This window comes from Leptidea sinapis, chromosome 1 (assembly GCF_905404315.1).
Source record: "Leptidea sinapis chromosome 1, ilLepSina1.1, whole genome shotgun sequence".
NCBI lineage: Eukaryota > Metazoa > Arthropoda > Insecta > Lepidoptera > Pieridae > Leptidea > Leptidea sinapis.
Window position 1 is genome coordinate 23,079,438 of NC_066265.1, and position 15,490 is coordinate 23,094,927.

A 15,490-nucleotide genomic window follows, 5' to 3' on the forward strand; every position below is an offset into this window, starting at 1 on the left:
TACTGTATTGCAGTCAAATGAGACCACTTCGAATAAGGTTTTTATATTTTAAAATATTTATGTATTAAACCAACACACTGCAAAAGTAATAAATATTATTTGCAATAGATTTTTTTTGTGTGTTTTAATATTTCTGGCAAGACTAGGTATATTATTAATATTGTAGTAACAAAAACACCAAGTGGCGTATTCCAAAAAGCTACAATGTAAATCAGAAAACAACATCATTGTATTTGAGTCCACAAGCGTCACATCATCGGTAACTAATTAATATTAATTTAAACATACACAATTTAATTTATAATTCCCCGTGTTGTGAACGCTACAAATTCTATACAGTCTCAGAACAAAACCATAAATTAGCATCGGGGGAAAAGTACCCTTATGATGAGCCAGTAAAAAAACAGCGTTCTATATACAGTAGAAGTCGAGTACCAACCATTTTATTTAAAATTAATTAAAAAACTACTCGGAGTGGTTGTTTTCGGCATTGTGACTAGAGTTTTGTTTGTTTGTAGGTTTAAATGCTGTTGCAGTCTCGCAAGAAGATAAACTATTTGTTGGGAAATCATACAATACAGAAACAAAATATGTCTTTTAAAGAAAAATAAGAAAATATTATCGTTAAATGTGCTTTAAATCTCTTAATTTTGACCACTCTTGCTTAAATAATAAAAGAAGCCAGACGCTTTCATCCTTAGAAAGATATGGTAATGGTACTTTATGTAATTAAAAAGAGACACAATATAGTGACGCCATTTATTTGCTATCAACATTAATTTAATAATATTTAGTATTCATTATTAAATAATTAAATTAATATTAATACATTGATTTTTTTTAATACTTATTTTATTATGTTTTCGTTCATTTATTTAATATTTGCCAGTACATTATGTTACTTCGTATACTACGCATCTATTCGTATTGCGGTATTCTGAACTCCCTTTTGAAGTAGTTCGTAAAATACTCGCAATACTAAAAATAAACAAAAATAATTATACTAAATATTTCATTAAACTTTGCAATAAATAAGAATAAAATGCAAAAGCAAATATAAGTTAAGAGAAACATTCTTTCATAGAATACCAAACTAAAATGTAGTAAATTATTTTTAATCAGCCTTACCTACAAATAAAATTGGTGTAACTTTACACCTGAGAATAAACCAAGTATATGCAAAATGTTGACTCTTCCGCTGACAACACTGTCAAAACAATGATAGTTCTGAAGACTTAGAAGTACTCTTATGCAAAATGTAAAAAATAATATAATTTAAATATTTTATTCGCAGGTATATACTTTATACCAAGTTAATTGTGCGCCCGAATAAGTTTGAAGAATAGTGTGACAGAAACAAATATGTATTTTCTTATATGTTCAAATGTTACTATTCTCCACACGAGCTATTTTACGTTTGGTATCCAAAGTTTACAGAACTTATTTTGTGTTGCCTATTCTGTATACAGATATTATGATTTTACGTAATTAATATCAGGGATGACAATCAACTAATGACGATTATTATACCCTTCTAAAGCTATTATTCTCTGACCCCTCAAAGACCTGGAAGGAAAAAGAATATAAACATAATATTAACTTCAGGACCTCAACTCTAACTTACCAGGCAAGAATTTAGTTCCAATCCACGCACAAATTGGCATCATCGTGTGGTGGTACAGATGGAGGAAAGATATCTGCCTATTCTTCTTTCGGAGCACAAAGAAGACAGTGTCGAGTAACTCGACAATTTTCGCAAAGAAATACCACCATACCGCTGCCGCCATCTGCACAAAACAAAAAACAACTTACTTTAGAATTATATTTGATACAAAGTATATTAAAGGTAAGAAAGCATGGTAACCAAAGATAGTAAAGAGTGAGTAAGTATGTATTTATTTGTTGACAAGGGTAATACATTATAGATGATTTAAATATATTTTAGCTCTTCAAGTCGTGCCCGTTATTGAGCATACCAATATTTGATATATATAAATTATAATCAAATCATAATAATGTTCATAAAACTAAATTGATTACATCATTAAATAAAGTTAAATTAAATTAGTCGCATCATGAAGTTAAAAATAAGAGCGACCATATCATTATTAAGAAAAATTATTATAAATGTCATAGTTAAATTAAAACATATGTTCAAAATACGTAGTTACTAAATACAAATTTGTCAATATTACTTCAACGCTTCAAATCCCTTTTAGGCCAGTATCTCACATGCTCTGGTATTTATTATAAATTTGTTGTGCCATGCATATTATACTTGAGTGTTTTAAAGTGGTGTTTGTTTTCTCCAGACATAAGCGATTTTAAATAATCGAGAAAATCTCTGTCATACTGGACTTTAACTTTTTTGCTTTAAATATAATCTTACCCTTCGTGCTTTCGGATCGTCCGAATAGTCCACTGGCTGACATGTAAGGTTGTAGTCGTTCCACCAACCCGCAACCAAACCCTGAAAATAAAAAAAAATAAAACTTATATTTAAGTTCCTTAAATTTTCACAATCTTACCCAATACATTTTAGTTATTTTTTGTACTAATTGATAATAAATAGCATGAATTCTTAGAGACGTATAATTCTAGATAACATATTATTATTATAAACAATATGTTATGTTTTTTAAAGTGATAACCCTCACTTCTAGGATTAATACACAAATAAAAATTTGAAAAACAAAATTTTATGAACGATGAGGGTTTCGAACCCACGACCTCCGGCGTTCCGTGCCGGTGCTCTAACCAGATGGAGCCACAACCTGAAAGTTGAACAAAGCAAACAGAATTTTATAGCGAGGCGGTACTCGAACGGTTAGCTCAGTTGGTTATAGCACCGGCACGGAACGCCGGAGGTCGTGGGTTCGAAACCCGCATCGTTCTAAAATTTTGTTTTTCAAATTTTATTTGTGTATTTTTATTATATTCATAATTTGCTCATAAGTTGCTTTTATAAACAGGTTTTCAATTAAAACCTTACGTTAAGGTGATAAAGTTTAATTTACATTAGAAGGTGTAATAAAATGTATACAGATAAATTATATAATATTAACAACTGTTTTGAGCAATGAATTGTGTATTTAGAGTAGACAAATATCGATCAGAGTAATTGTTTGTTGTGACTTTTGAGGAGCAAAAAGTCTAAACAATATGTTTTGTTTTTAGAGAGATAACTCTCACTTCTGAGATTATTTACACAAATAAAACTGAAAATAAAATTTTATGAACGATGAATGACTCGACCTCGCGTTCCGTGCGAGCGCTCTTTCCAACTGACACAACCGTTCGAGTGACGTATTGTTTATAAAATCTTGTACCCTTTTTTCAACTCTCAGGTTGTGGCTTCATCCTCGCGAGTATTGTACGTTGCTTTGCATTATGTGTCAAAATTATTGGTTCTTTGGACGCTCGCGAGTTGCGCTTCAAATAGGCACAAAAATTGCTGTCAAACATATGAAACAGCCTGTCCAGTGGTATTTATACAGGTCAGTGGGATGGATACTTACGTATATTACTAAATGTCTAATTGTATTGTCAGGTACACACGACGTCATGTTATTAAATACTTTTGTTTGCCATTATAGCTCGCATATATGTGTTATTTACCATCGCCAAGTGCGTGTGAAAAATTTACATTGTGAATTATAACTAACTAGTGACGCGACTGTTGATACGTGGAAACAGACTATTCGAAATTCAAATTGATCATATGATTCAAATATTTTCATTAGCCTTTGGTTAAATCACACCCCTTTTGCGTAATGGTACACAAGCGTAATGGTAACATGATGATAAATAATTTCCGCAACCCGTACTTGATTGTGACATCACAGAAATTCAATACAGTTATAGAAAAATTCTTTAACAATCTTCTAGAGCGCCCGAATCGACGCACGCACACATGCACACGATTTACATGGCTACCTAGCACTCTTGGGAAGACAAAACTATTGAGTGGTACGCCACCGAGACTGGTGGCTGTCCGAATTAAATGAGCTGCGCTGTACCATCCACGGTGTCAATCCTTTGTATGTACCAACCCTAGGATATCGTTCCGCTTAGATGTAGGTATAAGTTTCAAGGATACCGTTGAGTTAAGCTTCTGTTCTATTACTTGTATTGTGACGGGAACGTTTTCGGCCTCTTTTGGTTTTTATGAAGTAAAAATGTCGTATGTACCGGGCTACGGTTTTAGAAACTGATGGTAAGGACGATATTTTAGTGTATAGCAAATAGTGCCATTTGGAATACTCACACCAGTGAAGACTTCCCTTTACGCATTGATTAAGACTTTCACATAGCATTGCATACAGCAAATGGTTTGAGGTGATACTGAAGTTTGCTAGACGAGTCAGCATTAATACATATCATGTGTGTGAAATTTCCAATATAATATGAAACGTATAAGACTATTGTCTCGTTATATCGATGTATTCCTTGAAGCCAATTAACCACATAATTGGCAATCGCTAGAAATTTTGAAACCCCATTTTCTGAGAGGTTAGTGATAAAAATAATGTTTGGGGTTTTCTAAGAGAATTCAAAATCGAGTTTTCTGCGAGTCAAATAGAATTTGATTCATTTCAGTTATTTCAACAGAAGATATAAGCTTCCAGCGCTATTCAACGATTATCCGAGAAGTTAGATCTCCAGTACTATCTTAGTGCTCAACGGATTACTGTAAGTGCTAAAACCATTGACATCGACCTGCATGTTGCATTTAAATTGATGATCCTATTGCAAAAACTATCGGAAAGTCCAAAGAATGAAAGTTTCAAAATAAACCCCATACTGAATCCACGGACGAGTAAATAGAAGGACAAGAAGATTGCATTGAAATGAAATGAAATTTCATTAATCATTTAGGTACAATTTTTACACTTATGAAAGTGAATTTTGATGCCATCTGTTCAAGAGACTATCAGTATGAACGTACATAATGTTGTCATATATTTATATATATACTAACTGTTCTCGCGTGCTTCGCTGGGCAAACTTTAAAAGGAAGGAACGTTAGAATTCGCCATCTAGAATAAATTTCGCATCAAATGGTGGTAGTTTTATGTCGATACGATCATGGTTTAGGCATGATTGAGCATCAAACAAAGACCATTTTCATTATATATATAGATTGGGAAACAATTGACCAAAGCGAAAAATACACTGTCTATCATCAATGGTCTGCTAATATAATAGATGGCAAACATAAATGTATTCATGGTTTTAAACAAGTTATAGAAATAGGCCTATAAATTTGCAGGTTCCTAGCGCTAACCTTTCTTAATAGTCTTCTCTCCATTCATATGAACCAAAAATTTATAATAACGTTTTTTTAATGAAAATAAGGGACCAGACGAGCAGGACGTTCAGCTGATGGTAATTAATATGCCATGCCGATTACAATGCAGTGCCGCTCAGGATTCTTGAAAAACCCAAAAATTCTGAGCGGCACTACAATTGCGCTTGTTACCTGGAGACATAAGATGTTAAGTTTCATTTGCCCAGTAATTTCACTAGCTAAAGCGCCCTTCAGACCAAAACACAATAATGCTTACACATTACTGCTTCACGGCACAAATAGGCACCGTTCTGGTACCCATGATCTAGCCGGCATCCTGTACAAAGGAGTCTCCCACTGGTAGAACACTCTTACAAAACAGCAACACATTAATTATTGTAATGGGATCAATCAATAGTGGTTTTCTGACATTCAACATGAACTCAATGATAATTACGCCTTACGAAGCATTTAATTTCCTTAAAATTCTGACGCCTATGGAAATAGTAAGACTTTGGACAACCACAGGAAATATAGCTACGCAAATAACTAGTAATTCAATGACAGATCTCAATGCCACACATTAGGAAAACGTTCTGATTAACAAAATATTATAATAATTTAACGAACGTGATCAATTGACAAACGAACATGAAAACAACAATCAAATAATTTACTAAATTCCACGTGACCTTAATAATAAATGATATGCCTGTCAAACTTTGATTTATTTATTCCTTTTCCTTTGAAAAGGAATAAATATTTCGTTAAATTGTAATAATTCTTACGTAACAGCGGTGTTATGTGTTATATTATTATTGCCCAATATGTTATATATATATTTCAAAGTCATGTTTACTGAATAATAAATGTATTGTACGCAAATGTAGTTAGCAAACGGTTCCGTTTTCTATCATTGCACCATATTCATAGCCCATCTCTTACGTATTATTTCGTGGAGGTGTAATTTTTTATAGAAGAGGAGGTGAAATGAGCGTATTTGGCCCGGTATGGAGCGGAGCGTATTTGATATTACGTAATCGCCGCCGCCCACATCCTCTGGAAAAACCTGCAGAGGAGTCACAGGAGCACTGCCTGGCTCTCAGAAAGGTACGCTTCTCGGAACTGTTATAACTTAAATGTTTCATAACCAAGTTTGGTAATTCGCACACCATTTTTTCTACATACAATATTAATGGGGCAATGCTGCCGATATCAATACCATCTTTGTGCTGGAGAAGTGGGCTATTTGCACTACTTATAACCTAGGTCCTAGAGAATCATTGAGAGCAAATTTAAAGATAAAAAATTGACTGTTGCCTCTCAATTTGCTTAATGTCATAACCATATTGTTAACACCAGAAACAAACATGAAATTATAATGCCTACTACTCGGCTAAGTCGATTTAGTAAGTCTTTTGTGGGTGATGTTTTCTATTTATCTTTTTTATTTTACAACAATATGCCAGAAAATGTTCAAAACAAATGTATGTATTACGAAATTCAAAAGAATTGTGAAATAACGTTTGTGTAGTAAAGGTTACTTTAACATAGGTTACTTTCATAATGATACCACAGATTGGGAATGGAGTGACTGCCCTCGGGCTTGTAACCATATGATATTTTAAAATAGCAGCTCGCTGGGTTTTTTTGTTCGCGTTCTTCTCAGTTCTGAGACATACTTTTTCGAAAGGGTAGGGTAGTTTTTGACTTTCAATAAGTATTATATACTATTTAAAATAATAATATTTAAATTTAATTAATCTAATATCATCCAAGTCAAATTCTTATTTGCATAAACATGTTAAATTGATGTTACATAAATATTATAAAGTACATGTTGTTCGACGACCGGTATAGCCGAATGGTTAGTGACCCTGACTACTAAGCTAGAGGTCCCGGGTTCGAATCCCGGTAGGTGAAATCATTTATATCATGAATATTGATGTTTGATTCCGAGTCATGGATGTTTATATGTATTTATATATGTTTAGGTAAGAATATTGTATTGAATATATCGTTGTCTTGTACCCATAGTACAGGCCTTGCCTAGTTTTGGGCAAGATAATTTCTTTAAAAGTGTGTCAATATTACTATATTATTATTATTATATTATGTTTGCCATTTTTTGACGTGCAAATTCACTTTTTGTGCCGGGACGAGGAAGGAGTTCATCTTATGGTAACCTACCCCAATTTTAAATTCTAGCAAAAAATCTGAGTGGCATTGCATTACTTTCGTACATTCTAAGATTAATTTCACAAATGACATCACCTTTCGAACCTTAACACAGAAATGCTTGCAGATAACAGTTTTACAGCAGAAACCATGACCCCTGCGGTACCGATCTAGCGGGCAAACTGTGCAAATATACCTATTTTTTATAATAAGGGACAAGACGAGCTAGACGTTCAGCTGATGATAAGTAATACGCCCTGCCCATTATAATGCAGTGCTGCTCAGGATTCTTGAAAAACCCAAAAATTTCTGAGCGGCACTACAATTGCGCTCGTCACCTTGAGACATAAGATGTTAAGTCTCATCTTTCCAGTAATTTCACTAGCTACGGAGCCCTTCAGACAGAAAAACGATAAGTTTACACATTACTTCACGGTAGAAATAGGTACCGCTGTGGTACCCATAATCTAACCGGCATCCTGTGCAAAGAAGCCTCCCACTGGTTTGCAGATAAAAATATTTTAAAAACTAATATTAAAATTTATCTATTCTACTAACTACTATTCGTACCACCTAGTTCATATTGAAATATCTCACAACACTTACCTCGTACACTAGAAACATGCTCATAAGTATTTGTGATACATTGTAGGCGATAATAGTATTCTTCAGGCAGTACGGTTTCCTGTCTCTCATGTACCGAGGTCCGACTGATGTGCAGAAATACAAATAGGTTGCAAGAAGAGTGATAAGTGGTCCAGGGCCTGACATCAACCACCAGTTCTCCGTGCGGGGATCTGTGGACAGAGAAATGATATGTCATTTTTGCACAGCGAGGTGTACATAACACGATAATCTTTAAATTTTTATTGGTCAATAGACATATTAAGTGATACGATCTGCCTATTCCAATACAGTTTGACTTTAGGGGTTCCCAGTAACATTAATTTGGCCTTAGATGGATTAAGAAAACACTGTCAACCATCCTAGATGGTACATGTTTCAGTAGATTTTATATGTTTCTCGAATCTAAGATTCTTTTCAAATATTATTCCTAGATAACGATCCTTATAGACTCGCTCAATAACTTTATTCGATTGTACGAATGGAATAGCAATTTTTGGATTAAATTTTATCAACGACTTAGGGGTTAAGATTAAGAACTGGAATGATGAAAACACCATCAACCATCTAGGATGTTTTCGTGGTCTCCATCTGTAGTCGTCACGAGTCGAATTGGAGGCAAAAAGAGTGCACAGAAGAACGACCATATCTTTTGCCATATGGCAATTTCTCATATGCAGCGCCACTTGGGACGGCCGGCAGAAGTAACCAGAGTAGATTTCGACAATGTACAGAACTTGCGTGTTCTATTCATGCTTCGATTTTTCACAAGCATGACATGATTGTGGGATAGGCACTCCACTCCTGACCAGGTAATGGTTGGACGTTCCGAGATGGTGGTGACAGAGACCTGGTAACTATCGGGATGTGTAGTCAGCAGAAGATATTATAAGTTTGGTATGTGGCTATCCACGTCTAAAAGCCGCGTTGACGACTCAACCAATCGGGACAGACCATATGACAATGAATAATTATGCACTGGATCTGAGTCGTCAATTGCCGTTTGAACGCAGCCCATGAGATAACCCGTTTCTTCGTTACCTATATGGAACATGTAGATACACACATAGGTGTGGACGTGGTCCTCAAAACTTACACTGAACCAGAGATTAGACAGGTTCCTCAATACCTCCCTTCACCTAGACGGCGACAGCAGATATCGAAACTAACGAAACACACAAACCCCGATATGAGGCAAAAATTTGTGCTCAATTTTGTACCCGGGATACGTTTAATACTCGTGAGATCGAGGTCTTCGTAAGAGAAAACAATGCGAAGGTCTCGAGGTGGTGGTGGAAAGCGTTGAAATTGGAATTGATTCCAGATATTGTTGCAAAAGTCCATACTAAGCGTAATACCGTGTCTAGGTGTGCCACGGTGTCGATGCTTCATTTGTCATCGGACATGCGCGAGTCCTCTACAGTCCGAGCGAGAATGCTCGGGGAGGGATTCTCCGGCTCTGGTAGAACTGGTACCTTCTTGGGTTAAAATCTCTTTGGGGATCGCTGTCATACTGTAGGGGAGGAACGGGAGGACGGGCGCCGGATATGACAACCTTGGGCCTGGGTTAGCAAGAAGGTTTACCTACAGTTACCATTTCTATTTAGCTCCCCTACGTGTAGACCAAATTGTTGCAAGGTTTCTGCCCCAAAGTTTGCATCCTTTTTGTTGTTTTTAAGCGCGGCAAATCGATGGTGTTTTGCGAAGTAAGCGTATAATGGGCATAATCTATACTCCTGAATGGACAATGGAGGCACGTGTCAAGAGACCAGGTACCATTCTGGATGTGACATCAGCAGAAGATCCAATAAGAACGGCATGTGGTTATCCACGTCTTGAAATAAAAGAGTAACAAACACTTTTAATTAAGACTTTTGAAAGCTTCTTGATACAAAGTTTTTTTATAAATATTACTTAATGTCGATTTAATATATAAAAGAATTTGTTTACTTGAGATTTGTAGTTACAAAGATTACTCAAACAATTAAGTATAATCACTAATCAATGTACCAGAAAAATATTATCAAAATGTAAATTAAAAAAATAATTTTATGCAGTAGATTATACGAATGGCTACTTTTCGGTTTAATATATTGTGATTTTATCTTGGCATGTGTTAAAATTGCAAAAAATAAGAGACTTCGATCCAGTTATAAGACATTATAAAAATAAAGTTGTTAATGTAAACATAAATATAACTTGTACTTATTTTAATATATCATAGCTATATAATGAGTTAGCCACGCGGAAAAATTGTGTTGAAGTATTTATTCATGTACAGTTCATAAAATTATGAGTTCTGCATACAAATATTATGTAGTTACTTAGATAAACACACCAACAGAATGCATAATTGTATATCACAATAATGACTTACTACAAATAAACAGATTAAATTTACGAACACGTACATTTTCTTAGATGTGTAACAAATATTTTTATATGTGCAGTGTGAAAACATATAACTTTTATTTCTTATTGGCGAGCATGTATGAAAAGAGTAATGAATGTAGAGGAAGCGCGTGAGGTTTGTAAGGATAGAAGCAAATGGCATTCTATTGTCTCTGCCTACCCCGACGGGAACAAGGCCTGAGTGTGTGTATGTATGTGTATGTCTTACTAGCTGACCCAGCAACCGTTCCATTGCTATATAAAGTAATTAGAAGAAAATCGATACTTAAAATGGGGTACAAAAATTGATGACGACCGATTCTCAGACCTACCAAATATATCGTACATAAAATTCATTATTATATATAAATATTGTACTACAATAATTCATTATATATTTAACTATGTTATATTTTAAATTTTTTGTTAAATAACGAAGAAGCGAAGCCGGGGTAAACTGCTAGTTTTAGATAATTTTTTCACACTTTGGGTTACATTATCGGAGTTTTATTAAGGATCCCGATTTTTTTTAAAACTGTTATAACAGTTAGTGTGACATAGGCTATATATAGCCTATGTCACCCGGGGATAGCTTTCCAACAGTGAAAGAATTTTTCAAATCGGTTCAGTAGTTTCGAAGCCTATTCAATGCATACAAACATACAATCAAATCTTTCCTCTTTATAATATTATATATAGTATAGATTAACAAATAACATAATATTGTAGATATACAGATATCAAAATTCTTGTACAGTCATAAACTCATTCGAGTTTTACCGTGTACAAAAGGTCGTCAAATACATAATATTATTTAAATTTGAAGTGTAATACTTAATCAATTATAAAAGAAAAAGGAAACAAGTTCAAACTACAGACAAATATTAAATATGTAGAATGTTATATTGAATGAATGAATAAATAAATACTTGTAACTATTTGGTCACCTAGTTAATGAATAATGCTTACAGTTAAGTTAAGGCGGTTGTCTATCTGTGAAGACGTTATATGAATGTTATTTTAATACTAGTTACTTCCAGACACATTGTATTTTACAGTTACTTCAGTACATAAAAGCGTATATAAGAATTTAACTTAATAAAAACAATTTATAACAGTTCTACGAGAAAATAAATAACATTTGTCTATCATACATATTATTGGTTAGTACTTGAGCGGCCAGTAATAAAATTGAGGGTATTCTTAAAAACATTTGGGTTGACTACAAAGACTGTTGACTTGGTTTATTTTTATAGAATAATTTAATAAGGTATTATTGATTGGGTTTATTTTGAACTTTTAAAAGTAATAATATATACTAAAGTATTAAAGATAATCAATTTTAGAAATAAATATACAAGGGTAATAATAATATATTGACACACATTTTACACAAATTATCTTGCCCCAAGTTAAGCATATATAGCCTGTGTTATGGGTTACAAGACAATGATATATTTAATACAATATACTTACTTAAACATACATATATTTATATAAACATACATAAATACATATAAACATCCATGACTCGGAAACAAACATCCATATTCATCATATAAATGCTTGCACCTACCGGGATTCGAACCCGGGACCTCTAGCTTAGTAGGTAGGATCGCTAACCACTCGGCTATACAGGTCGTCATAGCACCTAGAAATGTATTGCAATGACATTAAATTTAAAAGTTTTTAATTGGTTTGCGAACCAAGCGTCTGCAGCGTGACTTAGTGAATTGCAAAATCTTGCAGTTATTAATATAATTAAGTTATTAGCTTTTAAGAATTCGAAGGTTGCTTGCACAATAGAGAAAGGAATTGTTGTGCCAAAAATACTGTTATTATTAATAATAGACGCTGTTATTTTATATTATGACTTCCATTTGCACTGAGTGTATAGTTAGGGCATAATATAATATGTTATTAAAGGTTACAATCGTTTAATGTTTTGTTTTATTAGTGGTAGTTTTAATAACAAATTTAAAAGTGGAAGGCTGCTTTGCACAGGATGCCGGCTAGATCATTGGTACCACAACGGCGCCTATTTCTGCCGTGAAACAGTAATGTGTAAGCATTATTGTGTTTCGGTCTGAAGGGCGCCGTAGCCAGTCAAATAACTGGGAAAATGATACTTAACATCTTATGTCTCAAAGCAGTTCTAATGCTGCTTAGAATTGTTTGATCTTTCAAGAATTCTGAGCGGCATTGCATTGCAATACAGGGCAGGGCGTATCAATTACTATCAGCTAGACGTCTTGCCCGTCTCGTCACTTATTTTAATAATAAAATGTAAGATGATTTTTCGTTTTTTTTTGCTAACCCTACCAATGTCGACTTTATATTGGTTACTGTATTATGCAAGACCAGAGACATTAAAGGAGTGTTGTTCACCTTTATGCAAATCTCTGCACTTTGGCCATTGAAAGAAAAGTAAATAATTTCAATGAGTAACAACTTGAACTGAACTCTAGCTCCAGTTATTATAAAATTGCACTATAAATGTGAGCAACAATGTAAGATTATAGTTGTTCAACAAAACCGGTTTTAATTTACATATTATCATTTTGTATTTATTGAAGTTTGCTTATTTTCATAGTAACTAACAGAAGTGCATTGAATGTTTTACAATTTTTGCATACAAATAACCATTACTTATTCGCTGACATGAACCATACTTTCTTCAAGTATGCAAATCAATTGTTCATCTTTCATAGATTAGTATAATAGAATTTTATCTGTGGGCCTCCCAAAGGAGCCTTCCTTTGCACAGGAAGCCGTCTAGATTATGGGTAGGTACCTACCACAACGGCGCCTACTTTTGCCTTGAAGCAGTAATGTGTATACATTACTGTGTTTCGGTTTGAAAGGCACCGTAGCTAGTGAAATTGCTACTTAAAATTACTTACTCATACTTCAAATTATTACCGAAGTTACTGGGCAAATGAGACTTGACATCTTATGTCTCAAGGTGACGGGCGCAATTGTAGTGCCGCTCAGAATTTTTGGGTTTTTCAAGATTCCTGAGCGGCACTGCATTGTAATGGGTAGGGCATATCAATTACCATCAGCTGAACGTCATGCTCGTCTCGTCCCTTATTTTCATAAATAAATAACATTAATAGAATAAGGTGTTAGTGATACCTCCCGCTGCCATTTGTGTGATTTTCTCAAAAACAATTGCTTTATACAAATACGTTAAAAATACTGTGGGAACTATTTAAATATTTATGAGTGAACAAGTGGACAACACACGATTGAAAATTAGTGCCCGAAAATAAGAATTGGCTTAAAGTTCTCGTTACCATGACATAATATCTTATAAAAAAAAAACCATTGCTTATACTGTGGTTGGTAAATTTATTTATGGACGTAAATTATTCAAATGTTGTGACTTTTCTTAAGTATAAATTCCGCTAAGTTTCAAAATTCCACACGAGAAGAATTTAATGTTTAAAAAGCGGCCAAGTGCGAGTCGGACTCGCCCATGAAGGGCTCCGTAGCAGCAAGTAACATAATATAAAAGTTCCTGAAGTAAAACTGCGTATTTTATTAAAAAAAAACTATGAACTAGATCTCGTTCAAACCAATTTTCAGTAGAAATTTGCATGATAATGTACATCGTATATTTTTTTAGTTTTATCATTCTCTTATTTTAGAAGTTAAGGGACACACACACACACACACATTTTACCACTTTGGAAGTATCTCTTGCGCACACTATTTAGTTTAGAAATAAATTGTATTAGAAGCCTCAATATCATTTTTAAATATCTTTCCATAGATGGGTTTAATGAAAAATTTTTTGAGTTTCAGTTTTAAGTATGGTGAACCCCAACAATCTGTAAAATCTTAATGCGGTTCACAGAATACATCTACTTATCTACTAAGTTTCAACAGTATACTTTTTCTTATAGTTTCAGAAAAAAGTAGCTGTGATATTCATGGACAGACAGACAGACATGACGAATCCATAGGGGTTCCGTTTTTTGCCATTTAGCTACGGAACCCTAAAAATTGCCCATTCAGTAGAAAATTTTGCACTATTGAAAAACAACATGTTTAATGTTATCAACGACAGACGACAGGTACTTCGTAGCCTAGGCACATTATTTTAATGTTTATGATAGATTTATGATATCAAAAACTTTTGAGTGACAATCATCATCATCAGCCGGAAGACGTCCACTGCTCGACAAAGGCCTTTCCCAAACATTTCCACGACGATCGATCCTGCGCTGTCTTCATCCAACGTATTCCGGCGATCTTGACCAGATCGTCGGTCCATCTTGTGGGGAGCCTACCAGCACTGCGTCTTCCGGTACGTGGTCGCCATTCGAGGACTTACTGCCCCAACGGCCAATATTGAACGACAATATTCAGAACTTATTTCATCAATGATACTTCAAACCGAGTTTTCGAAAATCCCTTTAATCCCTTTGAGGTATATCTGTATCTGATATCATTAGATTTTTGTTTTTTAAAGATGTTCATATAGTATTTAATAATGTGCTAATTGGAAAGCTATTTCAATGGATTCAATATTAAGCCTTATCAAATTGAAAACGTTAGTTTTCTTATTTTATGATACGGGACGAGACGAGGAGGACGTTCAACTGATAGTAATTGATACGCCCTGCCCATTACAATGTAAAGCCGCTCAGGATTCCTGAAAAAACCCCAAAAACGGCACTACAACTGCGTTCGTCATTGAGACATAAGATGTTAAGTGTCATTTGCCCAGTAATTTCACTAGCTACGGTGCCCTTCAGACCGAAAAACAGTAATGCTTATACATTACTGCTTCATGGCAGAAATAGGCGCCATTTTGGTACCCATAATCTAACCGGCATCCTGTGCAAAGGAGCCTCTCACTGGTATACTCCCACAGTTACCTTAAACATATCATGACAGGCCTATATTTTATACAAAGGGACGAGACGAGCAGGACGTTCAGGTAATGGTAATTGATACGCCCTGCCCATTACAATTTAGTGCCGCTCAGGTATTCTT

The 15,490-nt window shown here is 34.4% G+C and overlaps 1 protein-coding gene across 1 annotated transcript in view; it reads right to left on the minus strand.

Annotated features, from left to right (window-relative positions):
• The window catches only part of LOC126978742 (elongation of very long chain fatty acids protein AAEL008004), a 66,932-nt gene that overhangs the window by 5,318 nt on the left and 46,124 nt on the right, over window positions 1-15,490 (minus strand). Inside the window, exons 3-5 of the mRNA XM_050827828.1 lie at window positions 8,075-8,265; window positions 2,390-2,470; window positions 1,625-1,787 (exon numbers count right to left, since the gene is read on the minus strand). Of these exons, the coding sequence (XP_050683785.1) occupies window positions 1,625-1,787; window positions 2,390-2,470; window positions 8,075-8,265 (435 nt within the window). The remainder of the gene's footprint in view (window positions 1-1,624; window positions 1,788-2,389; window positions 2,471-8,074; window positions 8,266-15,490) is intronic.